Source organism: Jaculus jaculus, chromosome 2 (genome assembly GCF_020740685.1).
Source record: "Jaculus jaculus isolate mJacJac1 chromosome 2, mJacJac1.mat.Y.cur, whole genome shotgun sequence".
Classification (NCBI taxonomy): domain Eukaryota; kingdom Metazoa; phylum Chordata; class Mammalia; order Rodentia; family Dipodidae; genus Jaculus; species Jaculus jaculus.
This window is the reverse complement of record NC_059103.1, coordinates 12,775,044-12,789,184: the sequence shown is the minus strand read 5'-3', so window position 1 is coordinate 12,789,184 and position 14,141 is coordinate 12,775,044. Positions and strand designations below refer to the sequence as shown.

General features: G+C 42.1%; 1 protein-coding gene across 2 annotated transcripts in view; it reads left to right on the top strand.

The window, feature by feature from the left end:
* Positions 1 to 14,141, top strand: part of Baz1b (bromodomain adjacent to zinc finger domain 1B) — an 85,968-nt gene that overhangs the window by 15,435 nt on the left and 56,392 nt on the right. For both annotated transcript variants that reach the window (XM_045142664.1, XM_004666266.2), the window contains exon 3: positions 6,505 to 6,649. In XM_045142664.1, coding sequence (XP_044998599.1) covers positions 6,505 to 6,649 — 145 coding nt within the window. The remainder of the gene's footprint in view (positions 1 to 6,504; positions 6,650 to 14,141) is intronic.

Below are 14,141 nucleotides of genomic sequence, written 5' to 3'. Positions count from 1 at the left end.
ATTTTTCCTTAATTGTGACTCTCCTGTTTTAGACTACCCACTAGTGTCCTTGTTTTTGGGTCTCCGTATCCTCCCTAATCTGGAAGATAGTTGACTCACTAGAGGGCCAGTATTAGAGGTGTTCCATCATCTCCAGTGGCCTTGTGACTTGGGAGCATAAGCCAAAATATTGGCCTTTTTAGTCCCAACAATTCCATTTGGCTTTGGTTTCTACATAGGTTATTAATACACTTAGAAGTTTCACCAGCGACAGGAGTAGGAATTTTATCTTAGGTTTGAGCCTGCTGGCGTCTGAAAAGCACCTTGAAGTCTTCTACTGGTTCACAGGTGAAGATGCTAGTCTCTGTGTTGGGTTCCTGTGGAGTCTGCTAGGAGGCATGACACCTTTTGACCCTGGTGTGATGAATCCAAGAGTCCATGCCTGTCACTCTGACAGCCGTGGATATAGACAGAATGACTGGGTAAGGACCCTCCCAGGTGGGTTCTAAGGAGGGTCCCTCCTTAAATGTCTTTATTAAAACTTAAGTCTCCTGGACAAAATGAAGGTGCCCTGATATCCTGTTTAGGGTGAGTCTACCTTAGTTCTGAGAGGACTTGCTGGACCTTAGCTAAGTCCATGATATATGAGGTAAGAGCTGGGATAGTCTTAGGATCATGTAGCCGGTCTCTGGAAAAGAAGAGCCTGTCATATAATGCTTTAAAGGGAGTTAATCCCATTTGCTCTGGAGTGCTCCTTAATGGTACTAAGGCTAGTGGAAATCATTTGGTTCAGGAGCTCTGGGCTTCCTGCATTAGCTTGGTTAGGTAGGCCATTAGTCCTTTTTACCTTTCCAGAGGATTGAGGATGCTAGGTACAGTGGAGATTAAATTATATCCCCAAGGCCTGGAAGACCTTTTTTGAGACTTCTGCCTTTAAAACTGCCCTATTGTATCACTCTGTATGCTTTTGGGTATTCTAAACATTGCAGTAATTTCCCCTAAAAGGGCCTTTACTACCTCTGGTGCTCTTTCTGTCCGGCAGGGGAGGGCCTCAACATACCCAGTTAAACGGTTATCAACCCATACCAGCAACAAGTGGGTTTTGGGACCCCCTGGCAAGTGGGTGAAGTCTGTCAGTTTTTCCCTGGGTATCTGCCTTGCCTTTGATTTCCAGGAGGAAAGTAGATGATTATTACAAGTGTGTTTTTTACAAACTTTATGTCTTTGAACTATCTGAGTCATTGTATTGGTTATTTTCTTTTATATGAAATTTTTTTTTTTTTGTTAGTTGGATCAATTTTTTTCTCAAATAATATATATGATGAAGAGATTTTAAGATTTTTTGTTTTGTTTTTGTTTTTTCAAGGTAGGATCTAGCGCTGGCTGGCCCAGGCTGACCTGGAATTCACTGTGTATTCTCAGGGTAGCCTCAAGCTCTTGGTGATCCTCCTACCTCAGCCTCCTGAGTGCTGGGATTAAAGGTGTGTGCCACCACACTCAAAGATTTTAAGATTTTTGTTGTTGTTTTTCAAAGTAGGGTCTTCTCACTTTATCCCAGGCTGACCTGGAATTCACTATGGAGTCTCAGGGTGTTCTCAAACTCGAACTCACAGCAATCCTCCTACCTCTGCCTCTCAAGTCCTGGGATTAAAGGTATGCGCCGCCACACCTGGCTTTTGATTTTGAGATTTTTTTATTGATAATACTGAAACAGCCATAAGTGGTCATCAGAGGCAACTCACTACCCACAGTGATCCAAACTGCAACCATTCTCCTGTGTCTCAGTGGCTTTTCTTGAGGTACATTGTGGCCTTTTAGGTGGGTGGAGGGAATCCTCCCGTGGAAGGGAAAACTTTTTTTTTTAGAGCTGTAGTCATATATATATATATGTGTGTGTATATATATATATATTTATTTATTTATTTATGAATTTGTTATTGACTACCTCTATACTTACAACAAACCATGGTACTTCCCTCCCCTTCTTTCCCCTTCATAACTCTGTAGATCTGTAGTTTTTGTTGTAGAGTCTGTCAGATGATTTTTTTGAAATAACTGGGTCTTCTTTTTGATGTCCATGGCAGTATAAGACTGTCACCTCACTAGGGAGCAGGGCTGCCTCTAAAATGTTCAGAGTTTTTTTTAGCATGTTTAATTAGAGTCTCTGGAGTTAACAGACATCTCTTTCCTTCCAAATAGCAGCATGAATATGTAGAATTAAGTAAGCATATTTGGAGTTGGTATTGATATTTATTCATTGTGTGTGTGTGTGTGTGTGTACACACACACATGTGCGTGCTAACATTTAGGGCTCTGGTCAGAGCTATTACCTCTTCTAAGTTGGGCATCGTATTAGCTGAAAGTGGGCCAGATTGAAGAATCTCATGTTCTGTCACCACTACATATCCTGTCCTTTTAGTTCCATCCTGAACAAAAGAACTCCCATCTGTAAACAATTGGAGATCCAGGATTTTCTAAGGGCTGTTCCTTAAGGTCTGGCCTGACAGTATAGGTTTCTAGAAAGACCTCTTCACATGAGTGTTTAAGCTTTTTTTCTTCTGGACGGTAAGTGGCAGGATTGAGAAAAGAGCAAACCTTAAGGGTGATTTTAGGTCCCTCCATCATGAGGGCTGGGTATTTTACTATTTGGCTATCTGACTATCTGACCACCATATGTGTCCCTTTGAGTTAAGAATGTTTTCTGTGTCATGGAGAGTATATACAGTAAGAGGCCTTCACAAGGTTAGTTATGTGTCTTGGGGATTAGGAATCCTACTGTTGTAATTGTCCTTAAGCATCCAGGCCATCCGTTACCTACTGAGTCTAGCTCTTTGCAGAGCTATCCCACAGGTTGGGGGGTTGGTCCCCTAAGTTGAGTTAAGACACCCAGAGCTATGTATTTTCTCTTTGTAACATAAAGGGAGAACTGAGATTGGGTAGGTAGTCCCAAAGCATGGGTCTGAGTCAATGTATCATTCACTTGTTGAAAGGAGTGGCGTACCTCAGGTCCCCATATTAGAGGGGTTGAGAGACACTTTTGTGTCTCCTTAAGAAGTTGGTATAGTCTGGTGTGGTGGCACACGCCTTTAATCCCAGCACTCAGGAGGCAGAGGTAGGAGGATTGCCGTGAGTTTGAGGCCACCCTGAGACTACAGAGTGAATTCCAGGTCAGCCTGGGCTAGAGTGAAACCTTACCTCGATAAAACCAAAAAAAAAAAAAAAAAAAAAAGAAGTAGTAGTTGGTATAAGGGTTTTGTCAGTTTTGCAAAACCTGGAATCCAAATCCTGTAGAAGTCTGTAATTCCTGGGAAAACCCTCAACAGCTTTACAATTTGAGGGAAGGGGTAGGCTAAAATGGGTTGGATTTGTTTAGGACTTAAGCTATGTTTTTTTTAAATAAGTAACTTTAAATTGGCATAATTGAACTTTTTTTCCTTAAGACCTTGTAGTTTTGTTTAGCCAGAAAGTTGGGAAGGGCCTCAGTCTCTCGTGAGACCAATTTTTCAGAGGCCTCACAAAGCAAAAGATGATCTACATATTGTTACAGGGTGGTCTTAGGATTCCTTCAGTCTAAGAGATCCTGTGCCAAGGCCAAGCCAAACAGATAAGGGCTGTCTCTAAAGCCTTGGGGTAAAATAAAACTATCCAAGCAACTTGTCCTGTTGTACGAGTTGGGTCCTCAAAGGGAAATAGAGGCTACCTATCTGGATATAGAGGGTTACAGAAGAAAAGCATCCTTTAAGTCCAAGACTGAATAATGAGTGGTCCCAGAGGGAATGGGTTAAGAGTTGGGTACCACAGGATGAAGGGGGACCACTGCATCATTAATTAATTGGAAGTAGGCCCTTTTACACCCCCAGGAATAAGAGAATTATATGCACTACAACATTCTTTCAGGAGTCCCTGTTTCTTTAAGGATACAGTTACAGGTTTAAGTTCCTTAGTTGTTTCTGGCTTTAAGGGATACTGTTTTTGATGAAGAAGGTAAGTGGGGTCCTTAAGATATATTTGGATAGGAGTGGCAGTGACAGCTCGACCTATAGTTTTGCCATCTGTCCAAACTGACGGATCTACATTTTTTTTCTATCAAAGGAAGACAAAGGTTTTTTTTTTTGTTTTTTTTTTTTTTCCCTGGGGGTAAAATTATTTTCAACCTGACATTTAGAAAAGATATCTCTGTCCATCAAAGGAGTTGGTGATTCTGGAACTATAAGGAAGGAATGATGTAAAAGGTAGTCTCTCCAGGAACAAGGCGAGAGCTCAGTAAAGAACCTTTTTTGTTTGTTTTTGAGTTAGGGTCTCACTCTAGCCCAGGCTGACCTGGAACTCACTGTGTAGTCTCAGGATGGCCTCGAACTGTCAAGAGATCCTTCTACCTCTGCCTCCCGAGTGCTGGGATTAAAGGCATGCGCCACCATGATGGCTTAGAACTTCTTTTGAACTTGACCTGGGATACTCCTAAAGACAGCTGTCTAGTTAGACCGAGTTCCAGGACAAAAATCAAGCACTGAAGTCAATGAGAAGGTTTATAGTGTATTGTACCACCTGTATACTTACTCCAGGCCTCCTGGAGGTAGACTGGAATCACAGGAGCCTGTATGGCAAGCCCCAGTGCCTGTCAATAGTCTGTTGAGTGTGATGGCTTTGAAAGGTTTTGTTTTGTTTTGCTTTACCCAGGTGATCTGGAATTCTGTATGATCTGTATGTAGCATCAGGCTGGTCTCAAACTCAGCGATCTTCCTACCTCTGCCTCCCAAGTGCTGGGATTAAAGGTATGCACCACCATGCCAGTCTCCCCCCCCCCCCCCCCTTGGTTTTCCAAGGTATGGTCTTGCTCTAGTCCAGGCTGACCTGAAATTCACTAAGTAGTCTCAGGGTAGCCTCAACCTTATGATGATCCTCTACGACTGCCTCCCAAGTGCTGTGATTAAAGGTGTAGGCCATCGCACCTGTCTACCCTTTCCTGTTTTTTGTAATCTGAAAAATGAAAATGGTAAATACCTCATTGTTTTGTGAGAATGCATCCGAGATATAACCCAACATAATCAAATTATATTTTCCTGATCAAAATGAATAAAGTATAGGGGGACATTTATAGCTGACAAGTCTACCACAAAAATAAAGTCATGGGGGCTGGAGAGATGGCTTAGTGGTTAAGCGCTTGCCTGTGAAGCCTAAGGACCCCAGTTCAAGGCTCGGTTCCCCAGGTCCCACGTTAGCCAGATGCACATGGGGGCGCACGCGTCTGGAGTTCGTTTGCAGAGGCTGGAAGCCCTGGCGCGCCCATTCTCTCTCTCTCCCTCTATCTGTCTTTCTCTCTGTGTCTGTCGCTCTCAAATAAATAAATAAAAATTAAAAAAAAATAAAGTCATGGGAAATGTTCAATTTAATAGTAATATGTCTATTTTCACTTATGATGAGAAAATTCACCTGAGTGGATCAGCCTGACAAAAGAACTTAAAAGTTCTTAGTTTTTTTCCCTCAGTGAACTACATGGATCTTTCTTTTCCTTTCACTCCCTGCTTTCTTTCCTTCTTTCTTAGAGACGGTGTTGCTGTGTAGCCCAGGCTGGCTTAGAACTTAGCAGTAATCTTGCTTCTGCCTCCTGAACATGAGAGTACAGGTGTGAACCAGGTGCCCAGCCAGCTGCATGTTTTTAATCTTTATATTTATTCCATAGTACCTTGCATGTTTTTGCTAAATAAATGTTTTGCTTTGACCCTAAAGCTTTTCTAAAAAGCCTTTTTAAAGTCTTTTTAAAAATGAAAACATGCTGGCTTAGTAGTTAAGGTACTTGTCTGCAAAGCCAAAAGATCCAGTTTCTATTCCCCAGGACCCATGTAAGTCAGATGCACAAAGTGGCACATGCATCTGGAGTTCAGTTGCAGTGGCTGGAGGCCTGGTATACCCACACTCTCTATCTGCCTTTCTTTCTTGCTGTCTCAAATAAATAAAAATATAATAATTTTTTAAAAGTTTGGGCCAGGTGTGATATTGCACACCTTTAGTCCCAGAACTTGGGAGGAAGAGGTAAGAGGATCATTGTAAGTTTGAAGTGAGACTACATAGTGGATACCAGGGGTAGCCTGGGCTAAAGTGAGTTCCTACTTCAAGAAAGAAAAGAGCCGGTCATGGTGGCGCACACCTTTATTACCACCACTCGGGAAGCAGTGGTAGGAGGATCACCATGAGTTTGAGGCCACTCTGAGAATCCAGAGTGAATTCCAGGTCATCCTGGGCTAGAGTGAAACCCTACCTCAAAAAAGAAAAATAAAGGGGGAAAAAAAACAAAAAACGGTTGTGGTGGTTCCTACCTTTAATCCCAGGACTTGAGAGGCTGAGGTCTAGGAGGATCAACATGAGTTTGAGGCTAACCTGAGACTACATAGTCAGTTCCAGGTCAACTTGGGCTAGAGTGAGACCCTACCTCAAAAAACAAAAGCAAAAAACATTTGACCAGAGTTGAATGTCTAGGTAGGTGTTTCTACAGTTTCTTGGTAACTAATAATATATTTATTTATTTAGTTTGAAGGAGGAGTTCCCTACCTGGTATGAGAAACTTGTTCTGGAAATGGTTCACCATAACACTGCTTCCTTGGAGAAGTTGGTAGATACTGCTTGGTTAGAGATCATGACCAAATACGCTATAGGAGAAGAGTGTGACTTTGAGGTAAGTGCTGATTTGTTTGATTTCCTATGAGTTTGTTCACTGACCAAATTGGAGCTTCTGATAAAGATTATGGAGCATATTTCTGTGTGAACAGTTGTGCTATATTTGAAGGCTGCTCTACTTAATTCCAGGTGTTGAGAACAGCACATTTTAGCAAACTATTCATTAATGGGAATACTTAATATTGTGATAATTGCTACTCTATGTACCAATGCCTTGTTTCATGGATATTCAGACTTACTAATGTACGTTCTCTGTATAATAATGACAGTTGACTTTTTATTTCCCTCTTAAATATGATTTTTTTATTTTCCTGGCCAAATAGCTACCAGAAGACTATTACAAAAAGGAATAGTGTTTCAAAAGCTTGAAGTAGGCTTTAGGAGAAAGGAAAGATTTTTTAAAATGTTTTTTATTTTATTTTTTAGAGAGAGAGAGAGAGTGTGTGTGTGTGTGCGTGTGTCAGAGGAGAGAGAATTGGCATGCTAGGGCCTCAACCACTGAAATCAAACTCCTGACACTTGCGTCACCTAGTGGGCATGGGAAACCTTCCTCTTACCTCACCTTTGTGTGTCTGGCTTATGTGGGATCTGGAGAGTTGAACATGGGTCCTTAGGCTTCACAGGCAAACACTTTAACTGCTAGCCATCTCTCCAGCCCTTGAAAATTTTGTTTTGTTTTTTGTTTCTTCAAGGTAGGGTCTCACTCTATCTAGCCTACGCTAACCTGAAATTTACTGTGTAGTCTCAGGGTGGCCTTGAACTCACAGTGATCCTTATATGCCTCTCAAGTGCTGCTGGGATTAAAGGCGTGTGCCACCATGCCCAGCCTCTAAAATATTATTTATTTCCAAGCAGAGCTATAGAAGAGAGAAAGAAAGCCAGAATGGGCCTGCCAGAGCCTTGAGCTGCTGCAAACGAACTCCAGACACATGTGCCACTTTGTGCATCTGGCTATACGTGGGTATTAGGAAATCAAACTCAAGTAGTTAGGTTTTGAAGACATGTGCCTTCACCGCTGGGCCATCTCTCTAGCCCTAATGGCAGTATGTATCAAGTGCTGGGCTAATCATTTTACATAATGTCTTAAAGGTTCTATAGATATTAAAGTTTGGTAGTCATATAAATAAATAGCTATTCAAAGCTGGTAAAATGGCTTAGTGGTTAAACAATGCACTTGCTTGAAAAAGCCTGCTGGCCTGGATTTAAATTCCCCCAGTGCTCATGTAAAGCCAGATGCACAATGTGGGTCATTTGTCTGGAGTTATTTGCAGTGACCAGGGTGGTATATATTTTCTCTCTCTCTCTTGTTTGTTTGTTTGTTTGCTTTTTGGAGGCAGTTTTCACTCTAGCCCCGGCTGGCCTAGAACTCACTCCGTAACCCCATGCTTGGCCTTGAACTCAGCATTCCTCCTACCTCAGCCCCTCCAGTGCTGAAACTAAAAGCTTGTATTACTAGGCTGGGCTCATAAACTTTTTTTTTTTTCTTTTTTCAGAGGTAGGGTCTTGTCCTAGACCAGGTTGACCTGGGATTCACTAAGTAGTCTCAGGATGGCCTCAAGCTCATGATGATCTTCCTACCTCTGCCTCCTGAGTGCTGGAATTAAAGGTGTGTGCCACCATGCCCAGCCAAACTAAATATTTTTATTTAGTTTTTGAAAATATATTCTTGGGTCTATGTCCTCAGAGCTCAGGAAGATTTGGGTGGGTTGTGAAATTTTGCCGTTGTAATAAACTGCCACATAGCAATGGTGCTACTATACTGGGACCACACAGTAAGTCTTAGAAGTAGACAATTCCAAGTTTGTTATGGAGGATGAATAATAATGTCAAGGACCTGGACTGGACTCTGGGTCTGTGCTGCCTTCGTCAGTCATGACATAGTCTAGTTGCTTTTTTTGTTTTTGTTTTTGTTTCTGAGTTAGGGTCTCACTCTAGCTCAGGCTGACCTGGAACTTACTCTGTAGTCTGAGGCTGGCCTTGTACTCAGCAATGTGAGTGCTGGGAGTGAAGGTGTACATCACCATGCACTGCTGTCCTTTTTTTTGGGGGGGGGGGCATGGTCTCACTAACGTAGTCCAGACTGGTCTGGAACTCACTACAGCATAACCTCAGCTAGCCTTGAACTTGTGGAGATTCTTGGGTGTTGGGATTGCCCATCATGGTGCTTTTCTAAGTGAGAGAAGCACAAAAGACAAGCAGTCGTTTTCTTTGCATATTATAAGTTAGATGTTGGCAGAAGTTGAGAAAGACCTGCCTTTTTTTTCTTTTTTTGGTTTTTTGAGGTTCAGTCTTGTTCTCTAGCCCAGGCTGACCAGGAATTCACTATGTAGTCTCAGGATGGCCTCAAACTTATGGTGATCCTCCTACCTCTGCCTCCCAAAGGCATGCACCATTACACCCAGGAGCTGCCAAGTTTTGTCAAGAAAGCTGTTCATTTTCAGCTTTGCTCATTTCTTTTTGTTTCTTTATTTATCTGACAGAGAAGAAGGGAGATAGATACATAGAGAATGGACATGCCGGGGCCTCCAGACACATGTGCCCCCTTGTGCATCTGGTTAGCATGGGTCCTGGGGCTTTGCAGGCAAATGCCTTAACCACTGAGTTGCTCATTTCTTTTTCTTGTTTTTTTCTTCTTGCTGTGCTAGATGTGCATCCCAGGGTAATGCAAAGTAGGCTGTTGCTCTAGAGCCACATCCCTAGCCCTCACTTATGCAATTGAATATTTATATACCCTTTGTACTTTTTTTTTTTTTTTTTTTTGGTGTTTTGAGGTAGGGTTTCTGCTCTATCCCAGGCTGACTTGGAATTTAATATGTAGTCTCAGGGTGACCCTGAACTCATGGCAGTTCTCGTACCTTTGCCTCCCAAGTGCTGGGATTAAAGGCGTGCATCAGCACTCTTGACTGTGCTTTCATTCTTGTGCATTTACCCTCATAATATTGCCCCAGGACACTTGTGCAAGAGCCATCATCACAGTATTGTTTATAGTACTCTGAAGAGGAAATACCCACGTATCCACCAGAAGGTGAATGGATAAATTGTTAAGGCCTGGAATATTCCATAGCAGAAAAAATCTAAACTAGAAAGAAGTAAGTTATAGAATACAGTGTTGATTCCGTTTATTGAAGGCAAAACTAAATAACTCAATGGTGGTTAACCTGTGTGAAGAAGGTAGTGGCTTAACTGGAGCATCTTCCTACTTGCTAAAGTTGAGCATTTTAATCTGAAAAAGGGTAAAACACTTTTTTCCCTACTTGGGATTTAAAAAAAATTTTTTGAATTTAGCTGGGCATGGTAATATACACCTTTAATACCGGTACTCCTGAGGCAAAGGTAGGAGGACTGACATGAGTTCAAAAGTCAGCTTGGACTAGAGGAAGACCTTACATGGGAGCAAAAAATTGAATTTATATGTGCACATGTATATACTTGTGCTTCTTTTTGCATCAGGCTTTATGTGGCTGTTGGGGAATTAAACCCAAGCCAGCAGACATTGCAAGCACATGCGTTTAACTGATGAGCTATTTACCTAGTCTGCTCATACTTTTTTTTCTTTCCCCCTTCAGTTTTTCGAGGTAGGGTTTCACTCTATCCCAGGCTGACTTGGAATTCTCTCTAGTCTCAGAGTGGCCTTGAACTCAACGGCGATCCTCCTACCCTGCCTCCTGAGTGCTAGGATTAAAGGTGTGTGCCTGGCTGTTGTTTAAAAAAAGAAATTATTGGGCTGGAGAGATGGCTTAGCCGTTAAGGCGCTTGACTGCAAAGCCAAAGGACCCAGGTTCAATTCTCCAGAACCCACATAAGCCAGGTGTACATGATGGAACATATGTCTAGAGTTCATTTGTATACTCATTCTCTTTCTCTCTCTCTCTCTCTCTCTCTCTCTCTCCCTCCCAAGTAATAAATAAATAAATAAATAAGTATTTATTTATTTGCAAGCAGGGAGAGAGGATGAATATATGGCCCACGAGGGCATCTAGCTGCTGCAATCAAATTCCAGATGCATGAGCCACTTTGTGCATCTGGCTCTTTATGTGGGCACTCAGGAATTGAACCTGGGTTGGTAGGCTGTGCAGGCAAGTACCTTAGCTCCTGAGCCATCTCTCCTGTCCTTTTGCTGTGTTTTTGAGTCAGAGTATGATACAGTCAAGGCTCACCATTACGTTAAAAAAAAAAAGGCCAGTCTGTTGGACTTGCCTCAAAAAAAAAAATAGCTTGTTTGCTAGGCTGGTTTCACACTCAGGATATATAAGAGTGGTGATGCTAGCAGACCCTTTCTCTGACAAAATGGAAGAAGGGGAAAGAGAGTGTAGGAGAGAGAGCTAGGTATTTGTAAGAGTTTATAATCAAGGAATTTGGCTTAGAGAAAGAATTGGTGCTGCTCCTAAGAATTGAGTAGGCTTATAGCTATGAGGAGAGGACCTTGCAGCTTGATTACTACCCTAAGTAAGAAAAGAACACCATGCATGGTGGTGGCCTATGTGGAAGTTAGAAAATTGAGGCAGAGGTTCACAAGTTCAAGGTCAGCCTAGGCTGCAGAATGAGTTCTAGGTCAGCCTGGACTAGACTGAGACACCCTGTCTCAGTGAATGTATCAATGAAACAGAAAGCTGGCACTTAGCCTTTTGTTAGTGTGTTTGTTTTTGTTTTTCAGAGTAGGGTCTCCCTGTAGCCCAGATGACCTGGAATTCACTATGTAGTCTCAGGGTGGCCTTGAACTTATGGCAATCCTCCTGTTTCTGCCTGTTGATTACTGGGAATCAAAAGCACACACCACCGCACCTTAAGTAGCTTTTTTTGTTGTTTGTTTTTTGTTTTTCAAGGTAGGGTCTCACTCTAGTCCAGGCTGACCTGAAACTCACTATGTAGTCTCAGGGTGGCCTCAAACTCATGGCTATCCACCTATATCTGCCTCCTAAGTGCTGGGATTAAAGGCGTGTGCCACCACGCCTGGCCTTTATATTATTTTTTATTTATTTGAGAGTGAGGGAAAGAAAAAGAGACAGAGAGGAAGGGAGAAGGGGTGCACCAGGATCTTCAGCCATTGCCAAAGAACTCCAGACACATACACCACCTTATGAACCTGGCTTATGTGGGTCCTAGGGAATCGAACCTCAGTTCTTTGACTTTGTAGGCAAATTCCTTAACTGCGTAGCAGATCATTTCTCCAGCCCCTCCCCACTTATGCCAGGGCCTCCAGCCACTGCCAGCTGCTTGTGCTATCTTGTTTATCTGGCTTACGTGGGATCTGGAGAGTCAAACCTGGGCTCTTGGGCTTCACAGGCAAGCACCTTAACTGCTAAGCCATCTATCTCTGCAGCACCCGGCATAGCTTTTTGTTTTGATATTGGATATCCATCCAACCTAGTAGCTTGTGACTACTAGGCAAAGGATGGTATTTTGAGATAATAATAGTGATACACTTCTAGGCAAATTTTCAGAAATGAAAGACATCAATATTCACTGTGAAGAATTAACAGAGGCAGTGTCGCCAGAGTTTATAGATGCTAAAAGCATGATAAGGAAAAATTATGAGTACCTTATTTATTTGAGAGGGAGAGAATGGCCTCACCAAGGCCTCTAGCCACTGCAAACAAATGCCGTATGCATGTGCACCTTGTGCATCTGGCTTAAGTGGGTTGTCAGGATTGAACTCTGGTCCTTAGGCTTTGTAGGCAAGTGCCGTAACCACTAAGCCATCTCTCCAGTCCATGGATACCTTTATGTATATAAGTTTGACGAGTGAAATAGACGAATTATTTAAAAGATACAAATACTAAAATTCAGGTAAAGGCAGCATGGAGCTACACACCTTTATCCCAACACCTAGGAGACAGAAGTAGGAGGATTACTGTGAGTTCAAGGCCAGCTTGGGGCTACACAGTGAGTTCTAGATCAGTATGGGCTAGAGTGAAATCCTAGCCTTGAAAAAACCAAAAAAAATAAAATAATTAAGTTTGTAGGCTGAGTATTTGGCTTAGTAGTAGGGTAATTGTGTAGTGTGCATGAGACCTTGGTTTTCAACCCCAGTTTGGGAAGCGGGGTCAAGAAAGTCTTCCTAAAATGGGTGTGGTGGTATACACCTTTAATTCCAGCACTTGGGAGGCAGAGGTAGGAGGATTGCCGAGAGTTCTAGGCCACTCTGAGAGTATGTAGTGAATTCCATGTCAGCCTGGGCTAGAGTGAGACACTACTAGGAAAAACTTAAAAAAAAAAAAAAAAAAAAAGACTTAATATAAAAACTCCAGAGTCAGATGTTGTCACTGGTAAATTCTATCAAATATCGAAGGCAATAATAAAAATTCTATGCAGAGAATCTCAGGAAATGGAAGAGGAAGGGTACTTTAGAATTCATTTTACAAGATCAGCATTATCCTGATGCCAAAATTATGTAAGCTTACCATAAGAAAAACCATATGTTCACAAAGCATCCATGTTATATATAGAATAAACTTGCATTCTAGTTATATAATAGAATAAAACTTCTATTAAAAACTCAGGTGTGGGGCTGGGGACATGAATCAGTGGATAAAAGCACTTGTTTGCAAAGTCTGCTGTCTTGAGTTAAATTACCCTGACACCAGCAGAAGACCTTATTCTGCCCACACACGTGCATATACACATCTTAAAATTTGGGGGATAGAGATAGAAGGATCAGGATATTAAAGCCAACCTTTATTTTCCTTCCTCCCTCCCTCCCCTCCCTCTCATCATTCATTTCCTTCTTCTTCTTTTTCTTTTTTTTTTTGAGATAAGGTAGCCCAGACTTACCTGGAATTCAATATATAGTCTCAGTAAGGCCAACCTTTCTTTCTTTATTTTAAAAGAAACATATTTTATTTATTTTTTTGCAGAGAAAGAGGGGGAAGGGAGAGAGAGAGCGAAGGCACACCAGGGCCTCCAGCCACTGCAAACGAATTCCAGATGCATGCACCCTTTTGTGCATCTGGCTAACATGTGTCTGGGGAATTGAACCAAGGTTCTTTGGCTTTGCAGGCAAATGCCTTAACTGCTAAGCCAGCCCTCTTTTTTTTTTTTTTTTTTAAGGTAGAGTTTCACGTTAGCCCAGGCTGACTTGGAATTCACTATATTGTCTCAGGGTGGCCTCGAACTCACGGCAATCCTCTTACCTCTGCCTCCTGAGTGCTGGGATTAAAGGCATGCGCCACCATGCCCAGCTTCTGCTTGTTTAGTAAGAGAATACATTGAACCTGGGAGTGGTGGCACACGCCTTTAGTCCTAGCACTGGTGATGTAGGAGCTATGGCCATGAATTTGAGACCAGCCCAAGGCTACAGTGTGAGTTCCAAGTCAGCCTCTGCTAGAGTGTGACCCTGCCTCGAGAAAAATAAAAACAAAAAATGCAGAAAAACAAATTTTAAGACACAATTTCAACATTTAATAGAACCCTCCAAAGAATGAAAGACTGAATACTTAATGCTTGCTTCCTAAGATTAAAACAGCATGTTGGAAACCACGTGAGGTAGCTCA